Source organism: Caretta caretta, chromosome 2 (assembly GCF_965140235.1).
Source record: "Caretta caretta isolate rCarCar2 chromosome 2, rCarCar1.hap1, whole genome shotgun sequence".
NCBI lineage: Eukaryota > Metazoa > Chordata > Testudines > Cheloniidae > Caretta > Caretta caretta.
The window spans coordinates 182865396-182888394 of record NC_134207.1 but is presented as its reverse complement, the minus strand read 5'-3'; the positions used below and the strand labels follow the sequence as shown (position 1 = coordinate 182888394).

At 41.2% G+C, this 22999-nt stretch overlaps 1 protein-coding gene across 7 annotated transcripts in view; it reads right to left on the bottom strand.

Moving 5' to 3' along the window:
- The window catches only part of PDE1C (phosphodiesterase 1C), a 518371-nt gene that overhangs the window by 268419 nt on the left and 226953 nt on the right, over positions 1-22999 (bottom strand). Inside the window, exon 1 of one of the 7 annotated variants that reach the window (XM_048839026.2) lies at positions 6891-7510. The exons of the other annotated variants lie outside the window; for them this stretch is intronic. Coding sequence (XP_048694983.1) covers positions 6891-6991 — 101 coding nt within the window. The 5' untranslated portion in view covers positions 6992-7510. Of the gene's footprint in view, positions 1-6890; positions 7511-22999 lie in introns of those variants that run through there. 7 annotated transcript variants of the gene reach the window in all.

Genomic DNA, 22999 nt, shown 5'->3' with positions numbered 1-22999 from the left:
CTGAGGGAACTGGGATTGTTTAGTCTGCAGAAGAGAAGAATGAGGGGGGATTTGATAGCTGCTTTCAACTACCTGAAAGGGGGTTCCAAAGAGGATGGATCTAGACTGTTCTCAGTGGTAGCTGATGACAGAACAAGGAGTAATGGTCTCAAGTTGCAGTGGGGGAGGTTTAGGTTGGATATTAGGAAAAACTTTTTCACTAGGAGGATGGTGAAACACTGGGATGGGTTACCTAGGGAGGTGGTGGAATCTCCTTCCTTAGATATTTTTAAGGTCAGGCTTGACAAAGCCCTGGCTGGGATGATTTAGTTGGGGATTGGTCCTGCTTTGAGCAGGGGGTTGGACTAGATGACCTCCTGAGGTCCCTTCCAACCCTGATATTCTATGATTCTATGATTCTAAGGCATACTAGAACCCTGTTAGCAACAACTGTGTTTAAATATGTTTGGAGCTAGCACAGTCCCAAGGTGAACAGGGCCTTAGTTTAAACCCAGACTCTCAGGAGATTCAGGAAGATTGAAACCAGGACCAAAGACAGCAGGAGTGCCTTTATCACCTCCGGAAAGGAATTAGCATATTCATATTTTCCACTTGAGAAACTGACTAATTTACACATTTGCTAACAAAGTGGTGCTTTCTGAGGGGCTTTTTTAATCTCCCCAATCTGCTGCCAGCTAGAATATCTGGGGACAAAGCACATTGTGTAGGAACATTTTAGGAATTAAAGAGAGCTCTCTGTTTTACCGCTTACTTGGGCTATATAAATGAAAACGAGGCAGGCCAGAGTACTGTCAATGGGAGAACCAGCTTTTCTGTATGTGGCATTTTTAAAGATGAAAACCTAAAAATACTGTAGAACACATACCTGTCTGTATAAATAAGACAAATAAATAGATACATAGAATGGTGGCACTTACTTGCAAACTTGCCCTTTAACTCATGGAAGGAATCTTCTCTTACTAAAGTCAGTTTCACAACTTACTTCAACAGAAGCAAAATTAGATCTTGAATAAGTATAGGCAATAAGACCACCTCAATATCTGCAGTATTCAAGATACTTCCTAAAGTAAGTTGAGGGAAGTACTTATCTGTACCTTAGGTGCAATTGGTTAGTTTTAAAGGATCACCAACATCTATACAATGCATTTTTATATTTTCCCTTCAGATTCTAAGTCTAGTTTCAAAATTAAATTATATCGGAGGATCAGGGAAATGAGAGGAAGGGAAGGTAGAGCATCCCATGAGAGTCCTGATTCAGGGATGGTTACTCTATAATTTCCTCTTTAACAGCATGGGAAAGTATTATAATAGATTCATAATAAGTCTCTAACTCCATCAGTTTAGCACTGTAATCCTGGCTGCAGGGAAGAAGATTAATCTCCATTTTTTCCCAATTCCTCTGCAGTGCTGAGAGGCAGATAGTGTTGATGTTGATAATACCGTGTCAGCTAGAAATCAAGGTTTTATTTTTTGCACATTCACAGTAAAAACCATCATTGAAAAATTCTTCAGACTCCATCCTCTTCTGGTACAAATCAGCACAATTACTCCGAATATAATGGAACTCTTCTGGATTTACATCAGCTGATGATCTGCACCATCAAAGCACCATCAAAAACAGTCAAAGACCTCAACTCCTCTCCTCATTTTCCCCACACACGTAATTGCAGCCAGCCTGTACAGCAATTATAGATCTGATTACTAGATCTGAGTGCATAGTCCACTAATTAGACATCTAAGTTAAAAAATGCACCCAGAATTATTCACACCCACAGAAAAAGTGTAAGTGTAAAATCAGAGGCCATGTTTCAAAATCAGGTTTTCAGTTCTGTCATGGCCATTGTCCTTTATGAGCCCTGTTTAATATCAATGGACATCCTTTGTGAGGAGCACAAGGCTGTATTTACCAACCAAAGTATTGTTAGCAAGTGGCCATGGAAGGGCACAGATGAGATGGAGTTAATTACAGATTGCCAGTTTTATCGACTTCTAAGCAATTTATCAGTAAAAGATTTAGAGCCCCTTGCTGGGCGAGTCAGATTTGAATGAAGAAGAGCCTTGTAGATTAGGCATGTACTGCAAAGAGGCGAGTACAAACCTCCTGTTTGAACATGAGGAGTCCTGTTTCTGTCACAAGCAGCTGTTAGGAGCCATAAATACACACTCAGCACGATCATCAGAAATATAGTTTCCTGAAGCCTTCTAAGCTTGTCAAACTTCATGGGACAATACTCTTCAGAAATAACAGGCACCAGAGATAACTGCTCATCTATTAAATACATGCTCAACAAGACAAGTGCCACACATATGCCAACTGCATGTGGGTGCCCACTGCAAAGGCAAGACAGCTTGCTTACTATTTAACCACCTGTGCATATCGATAATGGTGCAGCGTGAGCACACGTATCGGGCAGACTAAAACTGCATGGCAATAACGGTAGGCTTCTGGTTTTACCTTATAAGAGTCAGGAAATTCAGCCCTGAGAATTCCATCCCTGACCTACCCTGTTGCACTTATCTATTCCCTGCCCTTGTGATACACTAACATATAGCCAAGTAAATACCTCATCATTTCAATGAGTTTCAGAAGTCAAGGAAAAACTACAACTGGTGTGCCCAGCTGAGGGTTGCAGCTGGCAATTCGCCGAAGACCTAACATCGTAACCTAAGTTACATTAATTGGAAATGATGGCAGGCAGCCCACAACTAACACAGAAGAACAGCCCACAGACAAGGTACATTCATTGCTTTATCTTAATCTGAGCACAAAGGCATGCATATCAATATAGAGCAGGACCTGCAGGAACCTGAAGTCTCTGTGGACTGTTCCTCCATAAGAAGGATGCCATTGGCCACAGCCTAGTTTCTAGCATTCCACTTAGCCCAGAGGCTCATTGTGTTCACCTCACCAGTTCCCCCATGCTTTAAAAAAAAAAAAAAAAAGGAACATTCCCTTAAGCTCCCCCTGCACCCCCTTATCCTCCATGCTTTCCCAAGCATAGACCTCCAGACCTGCGGAGAGCTCTCTGTAGGTCCAAGAACTGCAGGGGTGATGCCACAGTGGTTGCTGACTTGCTTTTCCATGGGGGAAGGACAGGAGCCACATACAATGGACATTCTCTACATGTGGATCTTGGGATGAATGGGACTGTAGTGACTGCAAGTGCCATTCATAAAGAAATCCAGAGCTGCTCACAGTTCAATTCACCTTTTTTCATTGTGCCAGAGACTCAAAAATGGGTCTACTTCTGTGAAAACACACTTTGCTGGGACACACGCTTTTTGTTTTGTTTATTTTTGAAACAAAACTGGAAGAATTGTTTCCAGTGAAGATGAGCCCATTTTCAAGTGATGGTTGTTGTCACATCAGAAACATAACAATTTTGCTGATGCAGGCTTTTAAAGGGGAAAATTTGAAATCTCTGAACTGACATTTTGGAGGTGGAAAACAAGGTAAAAGGGCAAGCTTTTCAGGTGTGAAAATCCAGCAACACAAAAATTGAATTTCACACAGCTCTGACAGTACCTCATCACAGGTAATAGCCTATTACCAGACTTTTTAAAACATGTATTAAACCAATGCACACAGGCCTCTTTTCCAGCTGTGATAAATCCAGCAAATGAATAGGTATTTAGGTAAGTTATAAAACAGTCATTGTTTACAATGTAGATCTCTAATCAGAGATACATTAACAGTTTGCAAGATATAATTTATTGCCTCAGTGAGGCAATTTTTTGCAGTCTTTTACCTGAGAGAGTATTATGGCTCCATTGACTCAATATTCCTTCACATTACACAAATTTGCTGTGAGGAACCATAGAATGTTAATATGTAGATGCCAATTAAATAACATTGAGAGAAGTGTTACTGCATATGCCCGTTTTCAAATGTTAATGGTGAAGGGATTTAGACTGTACATTGACTAAAGACCAAATCCTCATGCCATTGCTTTGGCCTAGTAGCTGGGCTGAACATTCAGCAGATACTTAGGGATAAGGACAAGGAAAAGTCTCTCATGCCACACGGGAGAGTTCAGCATGCTGGTTGGCTCTTACCTGCCCTTTGCCCATAGAGCAGAAGACCAAATAATTCAAACTGCAGCAAATTCCCTAATCCCAAACCCTCCTAACCTGCCCCTTAAACACTATCTCAGAGTTCTCAACACCTCCCTGGCAGTGTGCACGACTCTCACAAAGCCTCCCTATCTTGCACAGTAGAACTGCACTAAATGCGGTCCACAGGGACCCTCACCAGGGTCAGGATTTGCTCCTTATTTAAGCAGAGACTATTCTAAGATACAGTGGTCTAAAAACAATTAATTTAAAATAGAGTGTACCAGCCCCATGCCACCTTAGGCTCTGATCTTGTCAAAGCTAAGCAGGCTCAGATATGGTTAATATTTAGTCAGACTTCCCAGGAAAATCTAGGTGGTGATTCAGTATGTTGGTCTGCCCACTGAGTCACTACTGAGTAGATACTCCATATGGTGTTAGGGGGTACTGCGTTGCTGCAGGTGCTGTCTTTCCAATGAGACTGAGATGTAAAACTGAACCCTGAGCACCTGTGATCATTAGTGATCCCATTGCCCTTTTCATATGAGAAGCGTCATGATCAAATTCCCAATTTGGGTAATTACACTGTGCCAACCTAAAATTCCTCGGGCAGTTTCAACCAGCAGTATTCTGTTTCACGTTCTGCCTTACTCTGTTTTGTAGAGTTTCTGTGTCTATGAAAAAGCTCCAGCATTATAAGGCTGTCTGCATCCCAGAGGTAGAAGAATGGGTTCCTACATTTATCACAGTATATGGTTTATAAAGTGCTGTTCGATCTCTTGAGATGAAAGCCCTTGTATAGTTGTAAAATATATAAAATAGCCACATCTTTGCTTTGAAAATTACCCCCACATATATGGAAAAAACGAGAACACTTCTGGTGTGAAACAGTATGTGACAATTTTTTTTCGCATGCTAACCTCTTGAACATGACAAAAGGAAATGGAAACACTTCTGAAGTCTTAATCAGAGTAACACAATTGGAAAGCTGAAATGTATTGTCCTACAGGGAGACACTTTACAGAAAATCAGGGAAGGCTATCTTACAATACATTGTTTCCTACAGGAAGAGAGATCATGAAACTCGCAAGATAATAATGTTTTTTTGTGGACACACAGTATACAATACTTATGCACACACAAGGAAAGTATACTAGCACAATGCGTGTAACGTACATAACACAGCCTGATTCTGATCATTGTGCATCTGGTATAACTTCTTTGAAGTCAGTGCAGGTACCCAATTTGCAAGGGTGTAAAATGAGATTGGAATCTGTCTGTCAGACTTCTATTGAACAACAATGCTATGGAATATTTAGGCACAGATTTGAACAACAGGTGTAGTCTGAATCAGAATGCAGCTATTATTACATTTAGCCATAAATTCATGAACTAGTAATTATACAACATGGTGCAGAGACTTGAAAATGAGAGGTTTGGTTCTGTATAGCTGTTCTATTTGGAATGGTTATGAGACAGCTGTCATCTAGTTTGATTAAGCTTCTTCATAAAACAGGCTTTCTTGAGTGAAGCCTTCAGAGAAATACATATTCATGTATGACTTTTAAGCCATTAAAACTCTTACAGAAGTACTGGATGTTATTTATAAAATATGACATCATTGCACCGATAAAATATTGCTAAAAAGCAACTCAAATTTAACTTGGACTCTTAAGTTTTTGGTTGTTAGCCTATGTTATATATGTTTCTTTGGCCCTCTCCTCAGAGGGAAGAAATTTTATAATTCCAACATGTGAGGATGAAAAGAAAATCAGTTCTGAACATCTGGACAGATGCAGCCTATTATAGTACCGTTTTCTAGGCTTCATCAGAAACTGAGGAGCAAGTAAGTGGTATGCGCTTTAAAACATACAAGAAGGATGAAAGATCCTGTCTATATAACCACTCTGGACTGTCTAATTTTACGTCTGATCCATCACAGCACCTTCCTTTAGCGAACATACTTTTTCTGTGAAGAAGGCACTAGTTAATCTCTATGTGGCAAAGTTGTGCTTAACACAGATGTATAAATTAATAAACACAATCTGACCCACGTGTATGACTATTAATAAAAGAACATGGATTTCCTGCCATTATAACTGCTACTAGAAATGTTTTCAAACTGCGCCTACTTCCCCATTTTGTTTATATTAACCACTTTAGTTCTGGAACTGGTGTACAAACAGCAAAAAGAATGTCTTCTTAATCTAGCTATGTCTATCAACTACCTTAAAAATACCTAGGCTGTGAATTAAGTGTCACTTTGTGTATACTGAAGCTGTTCTATTATAGCAAGCAAAATAATTTATACCTTGGTAACTGTTATAATGTTCTAATGTTACAATGCCTCTTCTAATGACATTTCAGCACCCTCACTGGGAAACGTTAGTTCTGTAGCAAGCAAGTTCAGCGCATTTAAGGAAGCAAACTGCTCTTTTGTGATAAGTAAGTGCAAGTCACTGTATTTACAGAGAGCAGGTGTGGAAACTCTTGGGTTATTTTAAAAGTACACAAAAGAAATGAACAATAAAGTAAAGGAGTACTTGTGGCAGCTTAGAGATTAACAAATGTATTTGAGCATAAGCTTTCGTGAGCTACAGCTCACTTCATCGGATGCATTCAATGGCATCCGATGAAGTGAGCTGTAGATCATGAAAGCTTATGCTCAAATAAATGTATTAGTCTCTAATTTGCCACAAGTACTCCTTTACTTTTTGCAAATACAGACTAACACGGCTGCTACTCTGAAACCGAACAATAAAGTGTTACAATAATTATTTTACAACAATGGAAAGAAATAGAGAGAAGGAAGAGGGATAAGAAAGAGTATTACTTACAATCCTCGCAGACGAAGCCAGATTTTCTCGATTTGTTCCGGCTGTAGATATTTCAGAGAGTTACTCTCAAATTCTTCAATTTCCTTAGTTGGTGACTCCATAGCTGTAGGTTATCACTTTGGTTAAAGCTCAGAGAGTATGGACACCACCCCTGACACATGCACACACTCCACCTTTAACACTGACCAGGAGCAGCAAGCATTTTTACAAACACTTCCCCCACACACACACACACACCTCTCCCTTCGATTAGAGGAAGTGTGTGTAGACAGCAAGAACTTCAGGTGTACACTGAGAGTAGCTGTGGCAACATGCCATGGTCCTGAGTCTGATGGAGGGGATTAGAGGCTGATCTCCAGATTGAAAGCCATCACAGATTTTTTACAATAAGCCAAGGATACAATCAGTAATGCCAGCTGAACAATCTTATCAAGGAGGGGCGGAGGAACCCTTGCTGACAATTGAGCTGTCTGATGAAAGACTGGGGAGTATTGGCAGTTGTACAGTTCCCGATTCTCTGCTTCCCTATTCGCTGGACCCTGTGTGTCCTCACTCCATCGTGCTGTGAAAGGCAGCCCTCATTCCCTCCAGTGCCGGTCCTCCCTCTCCTTCTCTTTCATTTCATTCTTGTCCCCTCCCTTGTTTTCTTCCACTTACCAGCAGCTCTGCTGACAGACAAGAAAACTGACAACTGAGGAAAAAGTCGTCTGTCAGCATAGCCCAGGCAATGTTTCTCGCTTCTCTCTCTCTGTCACACACACATACAGGCACCAGAGTGAGAGAACAGTCAGCTGGAGAAAGGTTGGCTGTAATGAAAAGGGAATGAAAATTAAAGGAAGTAAATTGCACAACTCACTTCTGAGTGCAGCCAGCGGGCTTTCATGAGTGAGCAATAGGGAGAATACGCAGCAGGGCTTCAACTTGGGAAAAATTAATTGAAAAATAAATAAATAAAGCTAGTGACCAAGCACCAAAACCAGAGGAAAAGGTAATTCCTTTGCTGAAGATATATCAAGTCCAGTGCAAACATTAATAATGAACATACATCTCCCCTCCAGTATTGTAAGCTACAATAAATAATACATCTCCCCTCCTGTATTGTAAGCAACAATAAATAATACTTGTACATAAACAACAATATTTTTAATACTTACGCACTAGAACAGAACCTACAGGTCAAGTTTAAGAGGATTATTTCTGAGAGATTAAGGCCCCAATTCCGCAATCAGATTGGGGCTGGCCCCAGGTGGGTGTAAAGGGTCCACTGGCGCTGCTCAATTGCAGAACTGGCCCATTTCTTTTTGCAGTTTGCCCCCCATGTGTTTCTATTCAGAACAAGGATGATCCAAAATCACCTTATCATAATCCAAATAGTAACTATTCTAACTTTCACCAAGAGAAGCAATATTAGCCAGTTCTGAAGTCTCCACCAATGTATCTATGTTTGCATTTTTCATTCTGATTATTTGACATGTGCAGCTGAAAACACTGGAGTGGGGTGAAAATTATTTTTAAAACTGCACCATCAGATTCAGCATGTTCTGTCACATATTGCAGCCGCTATCTGGTGTCCTTTGAGAAACAAACCCTGCAGTGGGTGAAAAAGCAACCTCTGAAAATCTGTTTGCTCATTACGCCTCTCTATTACAGCTGTACAAATCTATCAGTTTACACTAAGTAATTTGTGGCATGAAACATGATCTATTCACTAATGATCGCAATTCTAAAAACTCTTATTCACATGAGTAGCCCTTCCTTGTCATGCAACTAGTTCCACTGTCTTCCATCAAACCCCATCTGAACAGAGTAACATTTGGCTTTCCTTCCTGGGCCCATATCCTGTTGTCTGATATGAAAGGACAGATTCTTACACTTATATGGAGTCTCAGTGGAGTCAGTGGAATTCAGCATAGTTGTAGGGGTCTGTAGGGTGCATGATTCATGGTATGAATTTGATTTGTTTTGCTATTAATTTTGCAAATTGCATGCCCCACATCCATATATTTAAGACTACTTTTCATATTTAGGAATACTGAAGTAGAACATTCACTCAGGTAAAGGGCATTTTTCACAAGTTTAAATAAATAAATAAGAAGGTTTGAGATGAAACCACAAAATGTTTTGCTTTCTGCCAAAATAGCAAAAATATGATAGTGTAATTTAAAATACAATGAGATTCTTCCTCTCCTCCCCAAACACTGAGCTCTGCTCTCTAGAAATAAATCCAAGTAAATTAATTGCAAGCCTTTGTCTTATTTGAGTTTTAACTACATGAACTCAGCATGATCTAGTGGACAGAGCACAGGATTGGGACTCAGACTTTGGTTCTTTTCCCTGTTCTGCCTCTGGCCTAATGGGTGATCTTGGGCAAGTCACTTCTCCGCCCTATGCTTCAGTTTCCCCAACTGTAAAATGGGCTTAATGATGCCAGCTTCCTTTGTAAACATTAAGATCTGCTGGTAAACAGTGCTACACATTAAAAAGAACAGGAGTACTTGTGGCACCTTAGAGACTAACAAATTTATCTGAGCGTAAGCTTTCGTGGGCTACAGCCCACTTCATCGGATGCATAGAATGGAACATACAGTAAGAAGATATTTATACATACAGAGAACATGAAAAGGTGGAAGTACATATTCTTACTACTTTCTTTTACCCATCACCTGTCCAGTGTGTGTGCTATACATTTGAAAATTGGGCCCCTTGTAGATTTAATTTCAAAGTGCAGAGTGCATAATTTAAGGCAACCATTTATACATTTTGGTGCTCAAATAGCAGACACATTCACATTTTGCTATAAGAATCCTATTTGCACAGGTCTCCCAGGTGCTGGCTCCTAAGGCTTTACAGACACAAAGACAAGTGCCGGCATAGGGACTTAAACTCACATAGACAAAAGCATGTGGGTGCATGTAGTCTACAGTATTGTTTCCTAAGACACTTGGCAGACCAAAAGTCCCTGTCCCCAACAGCTTTCTGTACTTTAAGCTTTTTTAAAATTACTTTTCATTTTATTGAAAGACCTTTAGGGTTATATTTGCTCACTTCATCTTTATAGAAGAACCCTTTCTATTAAGTTCCATTTACTACAAAGTATCATCACCGGAACAGTGAAGCATTACCATGGTGCCATCAACCATCCACCCTACAGAGAAGTATTTTTCGTTCAGTAACAGGAATATCAACTTCAATTTAGGAATAATATATACATCAAAACTTACATCATAAGAGTAATAACATGGTACGATAAGGTGTGTGGCTAAGGGATCTTATACATCTACCTCAGGTACAAGACAGGTCAGAAAAATTTCTAAAGGAACCTACAGAGCATCTACTTTGACATTTAATTATTTCCCATATAAATGGTATCCTAAATCACATTATAGTAGAGATATGAACAACAGCAGAGGAACAGAGAAAGAGGTAGGTCGGGGAGAAAGCAAAAAAATATTGTTCTCAGCTGAGATTTAAGATGATGTGGAGTGAGATACAGCAGAGAGGTATAGGAATGTTGCTCCAGATGGCAAGAGCTGCACAGAAGCATGAGGGCCATGATTTTGAGGAGAGACATACAGAAGGAAGATACTAGACAAATCAAAGGCTGTAGAGTACCATTTAAAGTTGGAGATCCCATAGATTTGCCCCTCCCCCCCGCCAACCCTCCTTGCCTCTCAGATGCTTCCCCACCACCAGCACAATGACCCCCCTGGCCTGTGAGCTCCTACACCCACCCCCTCCAAATTTGAGTGAGTGGTGTTGCAACCTGGCACAAGGTGTCACACCACTGCTCAGGTGGTGCCCCCAATTGCTCCACAGCCTGTGAGACAAATAGAGAAAGCAGGGAAGAGTAGAAAGAGAAATGAGGCCTATGTAGCTGGCTGGGGCATGTCCACGCAAGTTAAGAACTAGGGTAATTTTGAATTGGATCCTATTGTGAATGGTAAGATTGGGTTGCTTTGAATTTTCGGCTGCCTTGCACCTCAGTGGCTAGAGTGCTGGATAATGGGGCCAATGGGGTATTATTTCCATATATTTTTAATCTTTGGGGATCTTTAAGATTATAAACTGTTTAGTGTAGGAACTGTGTCTTCCTACATGGCTGTATCACACCAAACACATTTGGGTTCTATTGCAATAATAATATTAAGAGTACAAAAGCTAGGAGTTGGAGCAGCTGTAGGGTCCAAATGAGACATCCTTTCCAAGGCAAAAATCCCACTGAAGTCAAATGAGGTTTTCAGTATGAAGGGAATTGAGGATTAGACTGATATGGAACTGCAAGAACCATGATAAGAAATAGTGAAGGCAGAGATGAGAATTTCAGCAGAGGAAGAATTAAAGCAAAGGTACCTAAAGGCAATGGTACAGAGATGTGATATGCAGATACCGGAGATGGGGGAGGAAAAGTACAGTGTCACAAGTGATGCCAGCATTACAAGCTGTGGGGAGCAATGGAAGGTCTGAGACAAAAGACAGAGAGGAGCTGGGAATCTGTTCGAGGATGCTGCTCTTGCCAGTAAGAAACACTTCTGCATTTGAGACATGTAGCTGAAGGAAGTTGAGATCAAAGCCACAAGTTTATCTGCTTGACACAGAGGTGGTGAGCAGGGCAGCGTCACTGAAGATGCAGCAGCTGGTAAGGTGGCTTCCTGCCCCATTTGATTTAGTGCAGTAGCATGTAACTTGGGATCAGGCCCCTGGTGTGACTGTAGAGAGCAGCACAACTCAGTTAACAAAGTAAATAAAGCTACTAGGAGGAGAATCTAGCATTATCAGTTTGTATTATCCCTCCTTGGTTAGTGTTTTGTACAGTAGTTCAAGTACAGAAGAATCCTAGGAAAAATAGACCCTACATGATTATAAAACAAAGAATACTTTTTCTGGGCATACCTTAAAAAAACAAAACAATCACCTAAATATAATATGGTAGCTTATTCTTCCCTCCCATAATATGAAAATATAAAGTTACTAATCCAGTGCAATACTGAATTGCAGTGAGCAGGGGACTAGTAGTCAGAATCCTTAGCTACTCTGGAAAACTTCTAATTCCATTAGGGTTTCAGTGCATTCTATCTATGTAGGTATTTATATCTCACAGCAAGTGATTAGCACTTCACATAATCGGACCCTCTATAACCTTGGTCAAGTCACTTAACCTGTGTGCCTCAGCTTGCACATCTGTATAATGGAATGAATAAGAGTTAACCATTAAATACAAAGCTTGTGCAAGATAAAACATTTGTCCACAAAAAGTATAATTGCATCTTTTTTACAGAGGAGGAAATAATTAAAACAAACTCCTGCTAGCCACAGAAATGCTCCAGGGGATGGGAGCTGGAACCTTTTCTACTATTAATCTAAAGCAGTTGTTCCCAAATTGCAATCCATAGATAACTGGTGGTCTGTGGAGCAATTGCTGGTGAGCTGAACAGGCTGGCTGGTTAAATTATGCAGGCTCTTCATGTTTCCTGATGTTAAATTGTATCAGCAACACCTAAAGATACATTAAATGTTTTTTTCCTATTACTACTTCAGCAACTGTTGTAGTTGCCACAGGGATGTTATGCCACAGTGAATGGGAGGGACAGCTTCCACATGAAAATTTTTCCCTGCAGCGTGAACGTTTATTAATAGTAATCTTGTAATTGTGGTGCATGGAAGAGCACCTTCCGTCTGTGAGGCTTCTGTAGGCTCAGCCAGCAGTTGGTGCAAGGAAGGGGTGCAAGGAAACTCTTCTAAAGAGCTAACTGAAGAAAAGGGTGGTTTATATTGGACTTCTTAGCATGAGAAGAAAAAACAGTGAAATGGAATGTGAAAGTATTTATTTATTTACAGAGTTTCAGTTCTCAGGGTGCAAGCATGATTGTGAAGCATTAGGAACCTTCAGTTCTAATCTTTCTGCACTTCAGCATTCATTCAGGTCTGAACTGTGTATGTCCAAGCCCCAATCTTATATTAACAACGAGCTGTCCGTGATCCACGAGGTCTCACAAGGGAGGCAGAAGGAAGTGGGATCAAGATGGAACACCTAAGGAAAACGTAGGTGTTGCGGGTAGCAGTAGTGTTAATAATTCCGCAGGTGGCTCTCTTTTCTCTAAGATGTACTGGCCAACATACGTATATGCTGTTGGAGGCACTGTTTTTCAGAGGAGACATAAAACTGAGGATTAACCTCTTGAGGTTATTCAAATCTGATGGCAATTTTCCTCAAGAGTAGAGGTGTCAATGCTGGGGTCGTGGGCAAAATCTATCTAAACTCTTCGTGCACTTTCCCTTAGATATAATAATCTTCTTCACTTCTGTTTTAAAGAGTTCCTATGCACAATTAAATCGCTGTTGTGTCAAATGGGAAGCTGCGTTTCAGTGGTGGGTCGTATAATTACTATATAAAATATCTGTCTGTTTATAAATCACTTGGGGAAACTTCAGAGTGCACTTAACTGAAAGATATTATTACAACTATTTGCACTTAAGTTTGGTGTTTCTTCTTGCTCGCTTTCTCAAGTAAGCTGTTACCCTGTCAAATTGCACTATATAAATAGCATATGCTTAGCTTTGTAGGAAATTCCAAGACAATGATTATGAATGTAAACATTATGAACCTTTTCTAAAAAAATCCAACATTAACATACCATCTAACCTGCTTTATCTTCATACTGATCTACAGTGTGCAGGAGTAATGTCCAACTGAATGATGCTTATGGGCTGAGTAAAGGGGAAGCTTTCTTTAGCTCGCTGAGGCAAGATGGTGCATGAGACGTAAGAGGGTCCAATTTCCATGCTAGGGTCCATGGCAGCATGTAAGTTGCAAAAACACAGGAAGTTCAGCCACAAGATGGAGAACTACACCAACGGGTTAAGTTCATATGGAGTGTCTGACCACCATTTGGCAGATGCAGCAAAAATCAACCTACTGGTGTTTCTTATTCACCTTCAGAAAGGATTAGTGCTCAGTCAAGTAAAACCTGAAGTACACTACATGCCAAATTTTCAGCAAGGCTTCAGAGGGTGCATATTATGGGTCCTAGCAGTTGTGTGTGCATGGTATGTCTATGGTTGCTGCAGTGCTGCACAGGCTCCAACCAACTACGCTGTACCCGTGCACACACATGCAGTCACTCAGGAGAGCGTGACATGCAGCATTAGGACTCAGAGTGATTCAGTACATTTGCTTCTGCCTCCAAACAAGGTACCTGACATGTGAACAGAATTACTTGCACCCAATTCAGCCTCTAACACGGGAAGAAAAAAAAAATAAAAAAAAGAAGAAAAAAACCTTCACAGAAATTGTAAACATTGTTGAAAGTAAAAAACTGAAATGATAGTTTGGATCTCTCAGGTACAGTTTAAGCAAGAAGATCATGGATAGCATATGTCTGATGAACCATCTCTCATGAAATGAGGCCTGATTAAAGTTATCAGTTACAGCAATGTGAATGGAAGCTGACGTCAGTGGATTTACACAGGTATAATGCAGGCCTATGGTCTCAAACCTCTATTGTAATTCCAAATTCTAAGGGTTTATTAAAACTAGATGAATTTACCAAAACCATTCCTGCATCTAATGCAAAAACTATCCTGTTAACTATCCTGCCCTAACATCAGAACCCATGGGATTATAACCCCTGTGAAAGCTGAGCTTTAAGAAAAGGTCAATTTCCATTCTGTCATGTAAGGAGACAGCAAAATACTCAAGCTCAAGTACCACCATCTCTTTCATAGCCCATGAGACTTTATAAAGATGTGAAGCAAAAAACAAATATGTAACTGGTAGAGCTAGTTGAAAACATATTCTCCCACTGCAGAAAATGTCAGCTTTTCAGCAAACAAAAAAAATCAAAAGCCAAAAATTTTTGACCAAAAAAATGTTGTCCAAAAACTGTTGGTTTAAAACTGAAAATGTTGATTCAGAAATGCCACTCTGGTGCCTCCTGGGAATTGTAGTTTGAGTGCCTCATGCCTCCATTCTCCTCTATGAGCTAGGCTGTGTGGCTAGACATCTCCCATGATGCACCATGGTTTCCTCTCTATTTGAGGCACTGTGATGCATCATGAGAGTTCCTAGTGCAGTCCCATCATGGGAAATGACAACCAGCTGGGGAACCTAGCATATAGGAATGGGAGCGTGAGCAACCTGAACTACAATATTTCTGAATCAAAATTTTCAGTTGTAAGGTGTTCTGGTGATTTTGTTTGTTTGTTTTTTAATGAAAAGTCCAAATCTTCAGCAGAGGCAGATGCCTATGAAAAATCATGTTTAATCAAAAACTCAATTTTTGGTCAAAAGTCAGTTTTGATGACCATTTTCAATCCCAGCCCTAGCAACAGGTTGTCTGTCAAATACCACTGAGTAGTAGTTTCATCAAGGCTGGTCTGCTTTGATGTCTCACCTGCTCAACACCATTGAAAGCAGATTTATAAGAAGTCTCTGTTCAGCTCCTTCTTCATCCCCATAACTACTGTGATACTCATCAAAAACTAAAAATGTCCACGAAGATGACACTTATATTGTTATTATAAGCTCACATCACTGCATCAACTCCATGAGGATCTTCATAAATGAAGATTCAGATTCATTCACAGCAATGGCACTTTGATGCATTACAAAAAGCTCTGACAATCTGAAGAGCACTTTGAAAAACCTATTTAGGGAGGCTTAAAAATTATTTTACTATTCATGGAAGTAGAAGGAAGGAGGGAGAGATAATAGAGAGCTGATGGCTAGGGAAAAGGGAGCTTTACAAAATCCTCAGACAATGAAAAATGAGGGAAGCTGGATGGTTGGAATCGGTGCTATGAAGCATCATTACAGTAAGTAGGTGAACTTAAAGGGGTAAACAAATGGAATTAATTAAATAAACGTACTTGTCATAGAGAGGAGAGTTAAATAAAAAACTCCCTGAGCTTTAGCTTATTTTTTTCCCTAAGCAAACACTCTATGAAGTTCCAGTCAATCTATTTTCTGAGGCTCTGAAATTTTTGGATAGCTTTCTTGCAATATTTCCAGCTGGAAGCAAAAGAGCTAGAAATCCTCTGTCTCATGAAACAGACTGTTCTCACAGACTTTTCAGACAAAAGAGTTGGACAAATATCTGAACTTACCCAAAATGAAGTCCAGCTCAGACTGTTCAAGGATGGGGGTGGGGATGTCCTTGCCTGTTTGCATGTTACCAGTACATCCAAATCACTCATCATTACACAGACTGATGCTGCCTCCTACACCAGAAATGTACTCTGCTTGATCCTATGTTTGTTATACAAATAACAAACAATAATAATTAAAATTGTGTATTAAAATACACCAATACTTGATATCAGCAGTGGGTAGGTGATATCTACTTATTCCACTGGTGTTAAAAATTAAATTCATAGATATCATGACATACATATTTATACACATATATTGATTTATAGATGCATAGATTCCATGGCCAGAAGGGACCACAGTTATCATCTATTCTGACCTCTTATATAACACAGGCCAGAGAACTTCCCAAAAATAATTCCTAGAGCAAATGTTTTAGAAAAGCATCCAATCTTGATTTAAAATTACCACTGATGGAGAATTCACCACAAACCTTGGTAAATTATTCCAGTGGTTAATTACCCTCACTATTAAAAATTTACACCTTATTTTCAGAGCCTGAATTTAGCTAGCTTCAACTTCCAGCCTTTGGATTGGGTTATACCTTTCTCTGCCACATTGAAGAACCCATTATCAAATATTTGCAAAAAGAAAGGGAGTACTTGTGGCACCTTAGAGACTAACCAATTTATTTGAGCATGAGCTTTTGTGAGCTACAGCTCACTTCATCGGATGCATACCGTGGAAACTGCAGCAGACTTTATATATACACAGAGAATATGAAACAATACCTCCTCCCACCCCACTGTCCTGCTGGTAATAGCTTATCTAAAGTGATCATCAGGTGGGCCATTTCCAGCACAAATCCAGGTTTTCTCACCCTCCACCCCCCCACACAAATTCACTCTCCTGCTGGTGCTAGCCCATCCAAAGTGACAACTCTTTACATAATCAAGTCGGGCTACAGTGGGGTGGGAGGAGGTATTGTTTCATATTCTCTGTGTATATATAAAGTCTGCTGCAGTTTCCACGGTATACATCTGATGAAGTGAGCTGTAGCTCACGAAAGCTCATGCTCAAATAAATTGGTTAGTCTCTAAGGTGCCACAAGTACTCCTTTTCTTTTTGCGAATACAGACTAACACGGCTGCTACTCTGAAACCTATCAAATATTTGTTTCCCATATAGGTACTTACAGATTGAAATCAAGTTACCACTTAACCTTCTCTTTGTTAAACTAAATAGATTGACCCCTTGAGTATATCACTATGAGGCATGTTTTCTGACCCTTTCATCATTCTTGTGGCTCTTCTCTGGCCCCTCTCCAGTTTATCAACATCCTTCTTGAATTGCAGACACCAGAATGGGACACAGTATTCCAGCAGTGGTCATACCAGTGCCAAATACAGAGCTAAAATAACCTCTTTACTCGTACTCGAGATTCCCCAGTTTATGTATCCCAGGATCACATTAGCTCTTTTGGCCACAGCACTACACTAGGAGCTCATGCTCAGCTGATTATCCATCATAACCCCCAAATCTTTTTCTGAGTCCCTGCTTCTCAGCATTGAGTCCCCCATCCTGAAAGTATGGCCTATGTTCTTTGCTCCTAGAAGTATACATTTACACTCAGCCACATTAAAAAACATATTGTTTGCTTGCACCCAGTTTTACCAAGCAATCCTGATCATTCTGAATCAGTGACCTGACTTCTTCATTATTTACCATGCCCGCAATTTTTGTGTCCACTTCAAACTTTTTTAGTGATGATTTTATGTTTTCTTCCAGGTCATTAATAAAAATGTTAAATAGTGTAGAGATGAGAACCAGTCCTTGCAAGACCCTACAAGAAACACACCTTTTTGATGATGATTTCACATTTACAATTACATTTTGAGAGCTCTCAGTTGACCGGCTTTAATCCATTTTAATACATACCACTTGTCAGTCATCAGTATATGCTAGAAAAAGAGAGAGTATGAAAATCATTTCTAAACCAGACCTCAATCTTCACTTTGCCTCATTCCCTGTTCAGCAGACAGCATCCCACATAGGCCTATCTCATTCCCAGCTCACCTTACAATATGTATCGAGTAAGGCTGTGGAAAACCAAATTATATGATACTTTTTCTTGTATTACTCGAGAAATTTCATGTGGTCACGTAATTCAAGATTGTACACACTTGCAAAGTCAAAATTAAGGCTGAACATCCCATGCTGCCGTTTCCTGACCACAGTGCAACTTTAACTTTAACTGTGCAACTTTAACTTTCTCCCAGTATAGCTTTTTATTGTTTTTTCTCATTATAATAAAGTAGCTCTATTTTATACAGGAAGAAACCCAGAAGCTAACCATGAAGCTGTGGAAGGCCCAAAATGAAGCAGAAAAGGAAGTTACTTGTCTCTAACTGGGGGTTCCTTGAGATGTGTGGTCTCCATCTGTAATTCATACATGGGTACATGTGAGCACGAGGAGCCAGTGTCCAGAAATTCTTAGTAAGCAGTGTCCGTTGGACTACATATGTAGTTATTCTCCTCATGTTCCAAACGGAGAGTGTAAAAGGCAGTGCAGACTGACGCCTCTCCAGTTCTTTATCTTACTATGAATCTGGCAGCTGGGGATAGAGAGTGGGTAATGGAATACAGATAGGGATCACATAACGCAAAGAACCTCCAGTTAAAGGCAAGTAATCTCCATTTCTTCTTCAAATAATGGTCCCTGTGTATACTCTACATGTGGGAGATTAGTAAGCAGCAGTCGCACCGTAGATTGGTGCGAGAATGCAGACGTCATGGTTGTCTGTAAAACTGCTGTCCCCACAGCTATGCAAAGCATGGTGTCTTGCAAAGGTGTGTAAAGATCATCCTACATATTTCTAGTAAAGGTACATCTCACAAATATGCCATAGAGGTGACTTGTAGTCTGGTGGAATGGATTCTGACCTCCTCCAGTGGGAGAAGGGGCAGGAGAGAAATATGAGCTAATTGGTAGCAAAGGATGATGCAGATTCAGAAACATTTAGAGAGTCTCTGGGTGGACAGAACCTGACCTCTCGATCTCTCTGTTATGGTAATAAAAAGTCTAGGTATTTTTCTAATTACTTTTGTTCACTGCACATAAAAGGCCACGGCATATCAGATCTCTAGAGAATGGAGCCTTCTCTCCCCATCGGAGGCATGCAGTTTTGGAAAACATACTGGTAAGTGGATGGTTTGATTAATATGAAACTCCAAAATTACTTTAGGGATGAATTTTGGGTAGAGGAGAAGACAGACCTTCTCTTTATGAAAAGTGGCATATGGTGGGTCTGCTCCAAGCTCGCCCACCCTCCTGGCTGATGTAATGGTGACTATTTTGTTATAGCCGTGTTGGTCCCAGGATATTAGAGAGACACAAAACGGGGGAAGTAATCTCTTTTACTGGACCAACTTCTGTTGGTGAGAGAGACAAGCTTTCAAGCTTCTCAGGACCGAAAGAAGAGCTCCGTGTAAGCTCAAAAGCTTGTTTCTCACTAAAAGAAGTCAGTCCAGTGAAAGATATTACCTCACCCATCTTATCTCTGTAATGGCGACTACAAAAGCAACTTTCACCAAGAGACAGGACACAGTACAGGTGGCTAATGGTTCAAAGGGAGGCTTGATAAGAACCAAAAGAATTAGGTTGAGTTACACTGAGGTTCTGGCTTCACCACAGATCTAATAAGTCATTTCAGGAATCTAGTAATCACTGGATGAGTGAAGATAGTACAGTCCTTGATAGGAGAATTTGCTGCCAGATGGACCCATAGGAAATTGATAGAGACACCAGATGTCTTAAGGGTAAGTAGGCAATCTAGGATAACAGGGACAATAGAGGACTCTGGAGATAACAGGTACTGTGGTGATCAACAGGAGAAACACTTCCATTTGGCTGAAAAACTTTTCCTGCTAGAATCCTTCCTGGTCTGGTTGAGGATGGAGTGACTCACGATTGAACATGAGCACTCTCCTTCTGATGTCCATCCAAACACCAGGCCTTGAGTTGGGATGCTTAATCATGCCATTATGTGGCATCAGCAGATCTGGAAATGGTAGGATGTCAAGAGATGGACAGATTTAAATCTTCAGGGGCTCTGAGAACCAGAACCGACTGGACCAGTTGTGCATGATGATGACTCAAGCCTTGTCATGGCAGATCTTTTGCAGGACTTGTGGTATCAGTAGGATGATAGGGAAGGCATATCTGACGCAGTCTGCCCAAGATAACAAAAGGATATCACCCTTCAAGCCTCAGCCCAGAGCCATTCTGGAGCAGTAAAGGGGAAGTTTTCCTGTTCCCTTGTGAGGCAAAGGGATCCCAACATTGTATTCCACATTGGTTGAAGATCTCATTGAGAACAGAATCATGAATCTCCCATTCATGGTCTGTTGAAAAATGTCTCCTGAGACAGGCTGCTAGGGAGTTTTATGCGCCTCGAAGGTATATAGCTGAGAGTGTTATGTGATATCATATACACCAGTTCCAGAGGTCAATTGTCTTTACACATAGAGAGAGGGATCTGTTCTACCCCTGCTTGTTTGTATAGAAGACAGTCGTCATACTTTTCGACATTACTTGGACCTGGTGGGGTCAGATGAGTGGGAGGAATGCGTTGCAGGCATGAGGGACCACCCTTAATTCCAGTAAGTGAGTGTGCATCCTGGCCTCCCAAGGAGTCCAGGTGCCTTCTGCAGTGTGATTGTTCACATGAGTTCCCCATAAGGAGGTGCCTGAGACTATAGTTGCCTCAGGTGTAAGTCTGAAGAAAGGAATTCCCACCCTAACTTTCTACAGAGTTGTCCACTAGGTGAGAGGGGCCAAAACCTGGGTTGCAATTGTTACTTTGATATCAACGTTATCTTTTTTCTGGTGAGTACATGTTCTGAAGCCAGGTTTATAGACAGTGGAGATGGAGCTTGGTAAATGGTGTAACATGGGCACATGAGGCAATGTGGCCAAGAAGGATAAGATAAATCCTGACTGTGGTCTGAGAGTGACTATGTTTCAATAGATCATACATGATGTGGAATCTCTCAGTGGAAAGATAGTCTGTTGCTATAGTCGAGTCCAGAGTTGCTCATATGAAGTCTATGGACTTTGTAGGCGTCAAAGTAGACTTTTCACAGTTGATGCAGAATCCCAGGGAAGACAGAAGATGGAGTAGGAAAGCTGTCACCAACTGGATTTCCCCTGCTGGATCTGTCAGTCAAGAGCCGGTTCTCAAGATATGAACAGATGGTGAAACCATTTTGTCTTTCCAAGATGCCACTACTGAAAGGATTTTTGTGAAGTCCCTGGATGCTGTAAATACCCTGAATAGAAGAACTCTGAATTGGAAGTGGTCCTGTCCAGTGAGGAATCTGAGGAAAAACCTGTTGGGCGGGTGAATGTCTATATGAAAGTAAGTATCTTTCATGTTGATGACCATGAACCAAATGCCCTCTTCCAGAGACGAAATTATTGATGCCAGTGTGATGAATTTTAATTTTTGAATGAATACTTTCAGTTAGCATGGGGTAAGAGTCTTTCTCCATCCACCAGATTTCTTGGGGACAAAGAAATATAGGGTGTAGAGCCCCTTCCTCTGATGTTGGAGGCTGCACTCGTTCTATGGTGCCTTTCTGGAGAAGAGAATTTACCTCTTGTGACGAAGTTCCTCCTCTGCCTTGGTGGGTCCTGTGCTTATTGGTGGATTTGCTCGACTCAGAGATTCATGGCAGCCATCAGTTTGGCCACTTTTGCTAGTGGCTCAAACTTGCCGTTCACTCAGCTAACCTCATCACTGGCCAGTATGGGCAAAGGGAGGAGAACAATCCCTGCAGTCTCTGCTGACCCACCTAGTGGGTCGGGGGAAAGGCCAGGGATCTTCCTCTCTGTTGGGACCCACAATCCAGGTCAACTCGTCTTGTATCATATAGGGAGTTGGGGGGATGAGGGGAACCCGGGCCTGCCCTCTATTCCGGGTTCTAGCCCAGGGCCCTGTGGATAGCAGCTGACTACAGTGTTTCCTGTAACAGCTGCATGACAGCTACAACTCCCTGGGCTACTTCCCCATGCCTCCTTCTAACACCTTCTTTATCCTCACCTCAGGACCTTCCTCTTGATGACCCTTGTACTCCTCAGTCCTTCAGCAGTACGCCTTCTCACTCTCAGCTCCTTGCGCACCTCTTGCTCCCAGCTCCTTGCATGCACCTCACTAACTGAAGTGAGGTCCTTTTTAAACCAGGTGCCCTGATTAGCCTGCCTGCCCTAATTGATTCTAGTAACGTCATAATTGTTCTGGAACAGTCCATTATCTTACCCATGGGAAAGGGACCTGCTTAATCTGGGACTAACGTATCCTTCTATCACTCTCCTGTAGCCATCTGGCCTGATCCTGTCATACTCTTGACAAAGAATCTCATGAATGTGGTCCCTGAGCAGGGGCTGGGAAGGGGGTTTGTGGTGGGGAGGTAAGAAACTCTATTACATAGCCTTGGGGGATGATGGCTAGTACCCACTTGTCTGTAGTTGAGAGCAAAGTGGGTAAGGCAGCCATCAAAGGTTTGGGGGGGGCGGGGAATGAGGCATGGCATCAATATTGGTAAATGGTCCTCGCACTTTGGATGGTTGGAGAAGATGGGTGGAGGTAGAAGTCGTCATATATCTGGGTCTTTGAACCCTTTGCTTCTTACATAGGGGTTCATATAGGCATTGATGATAGAATGTCTGAGGAGAAGGTCTGGGCCTATAGGGTTGCTCGTGATGTTTCCTCTTTGGACATGGATGTAAATCCCCAAGAAGCAGAGGGTTGTCTTAGAGTCTTTTAAACTGTGTACGTTGTATAAAGACTAGTCAGTTTTCTCATTAAAGATGTTAGACTCATCAAAGGGAAGGTCCTTGATGCTATTCTCCCTGGGAAACCCTCAAGATGGCAGCCATGACTCATGTCTCATGACTACAACTCTGGCTCTAGAGGCAGTCTTGGCTGTCTGCGCTGCTGCTTAAAGTGATGTCTTGGCCACC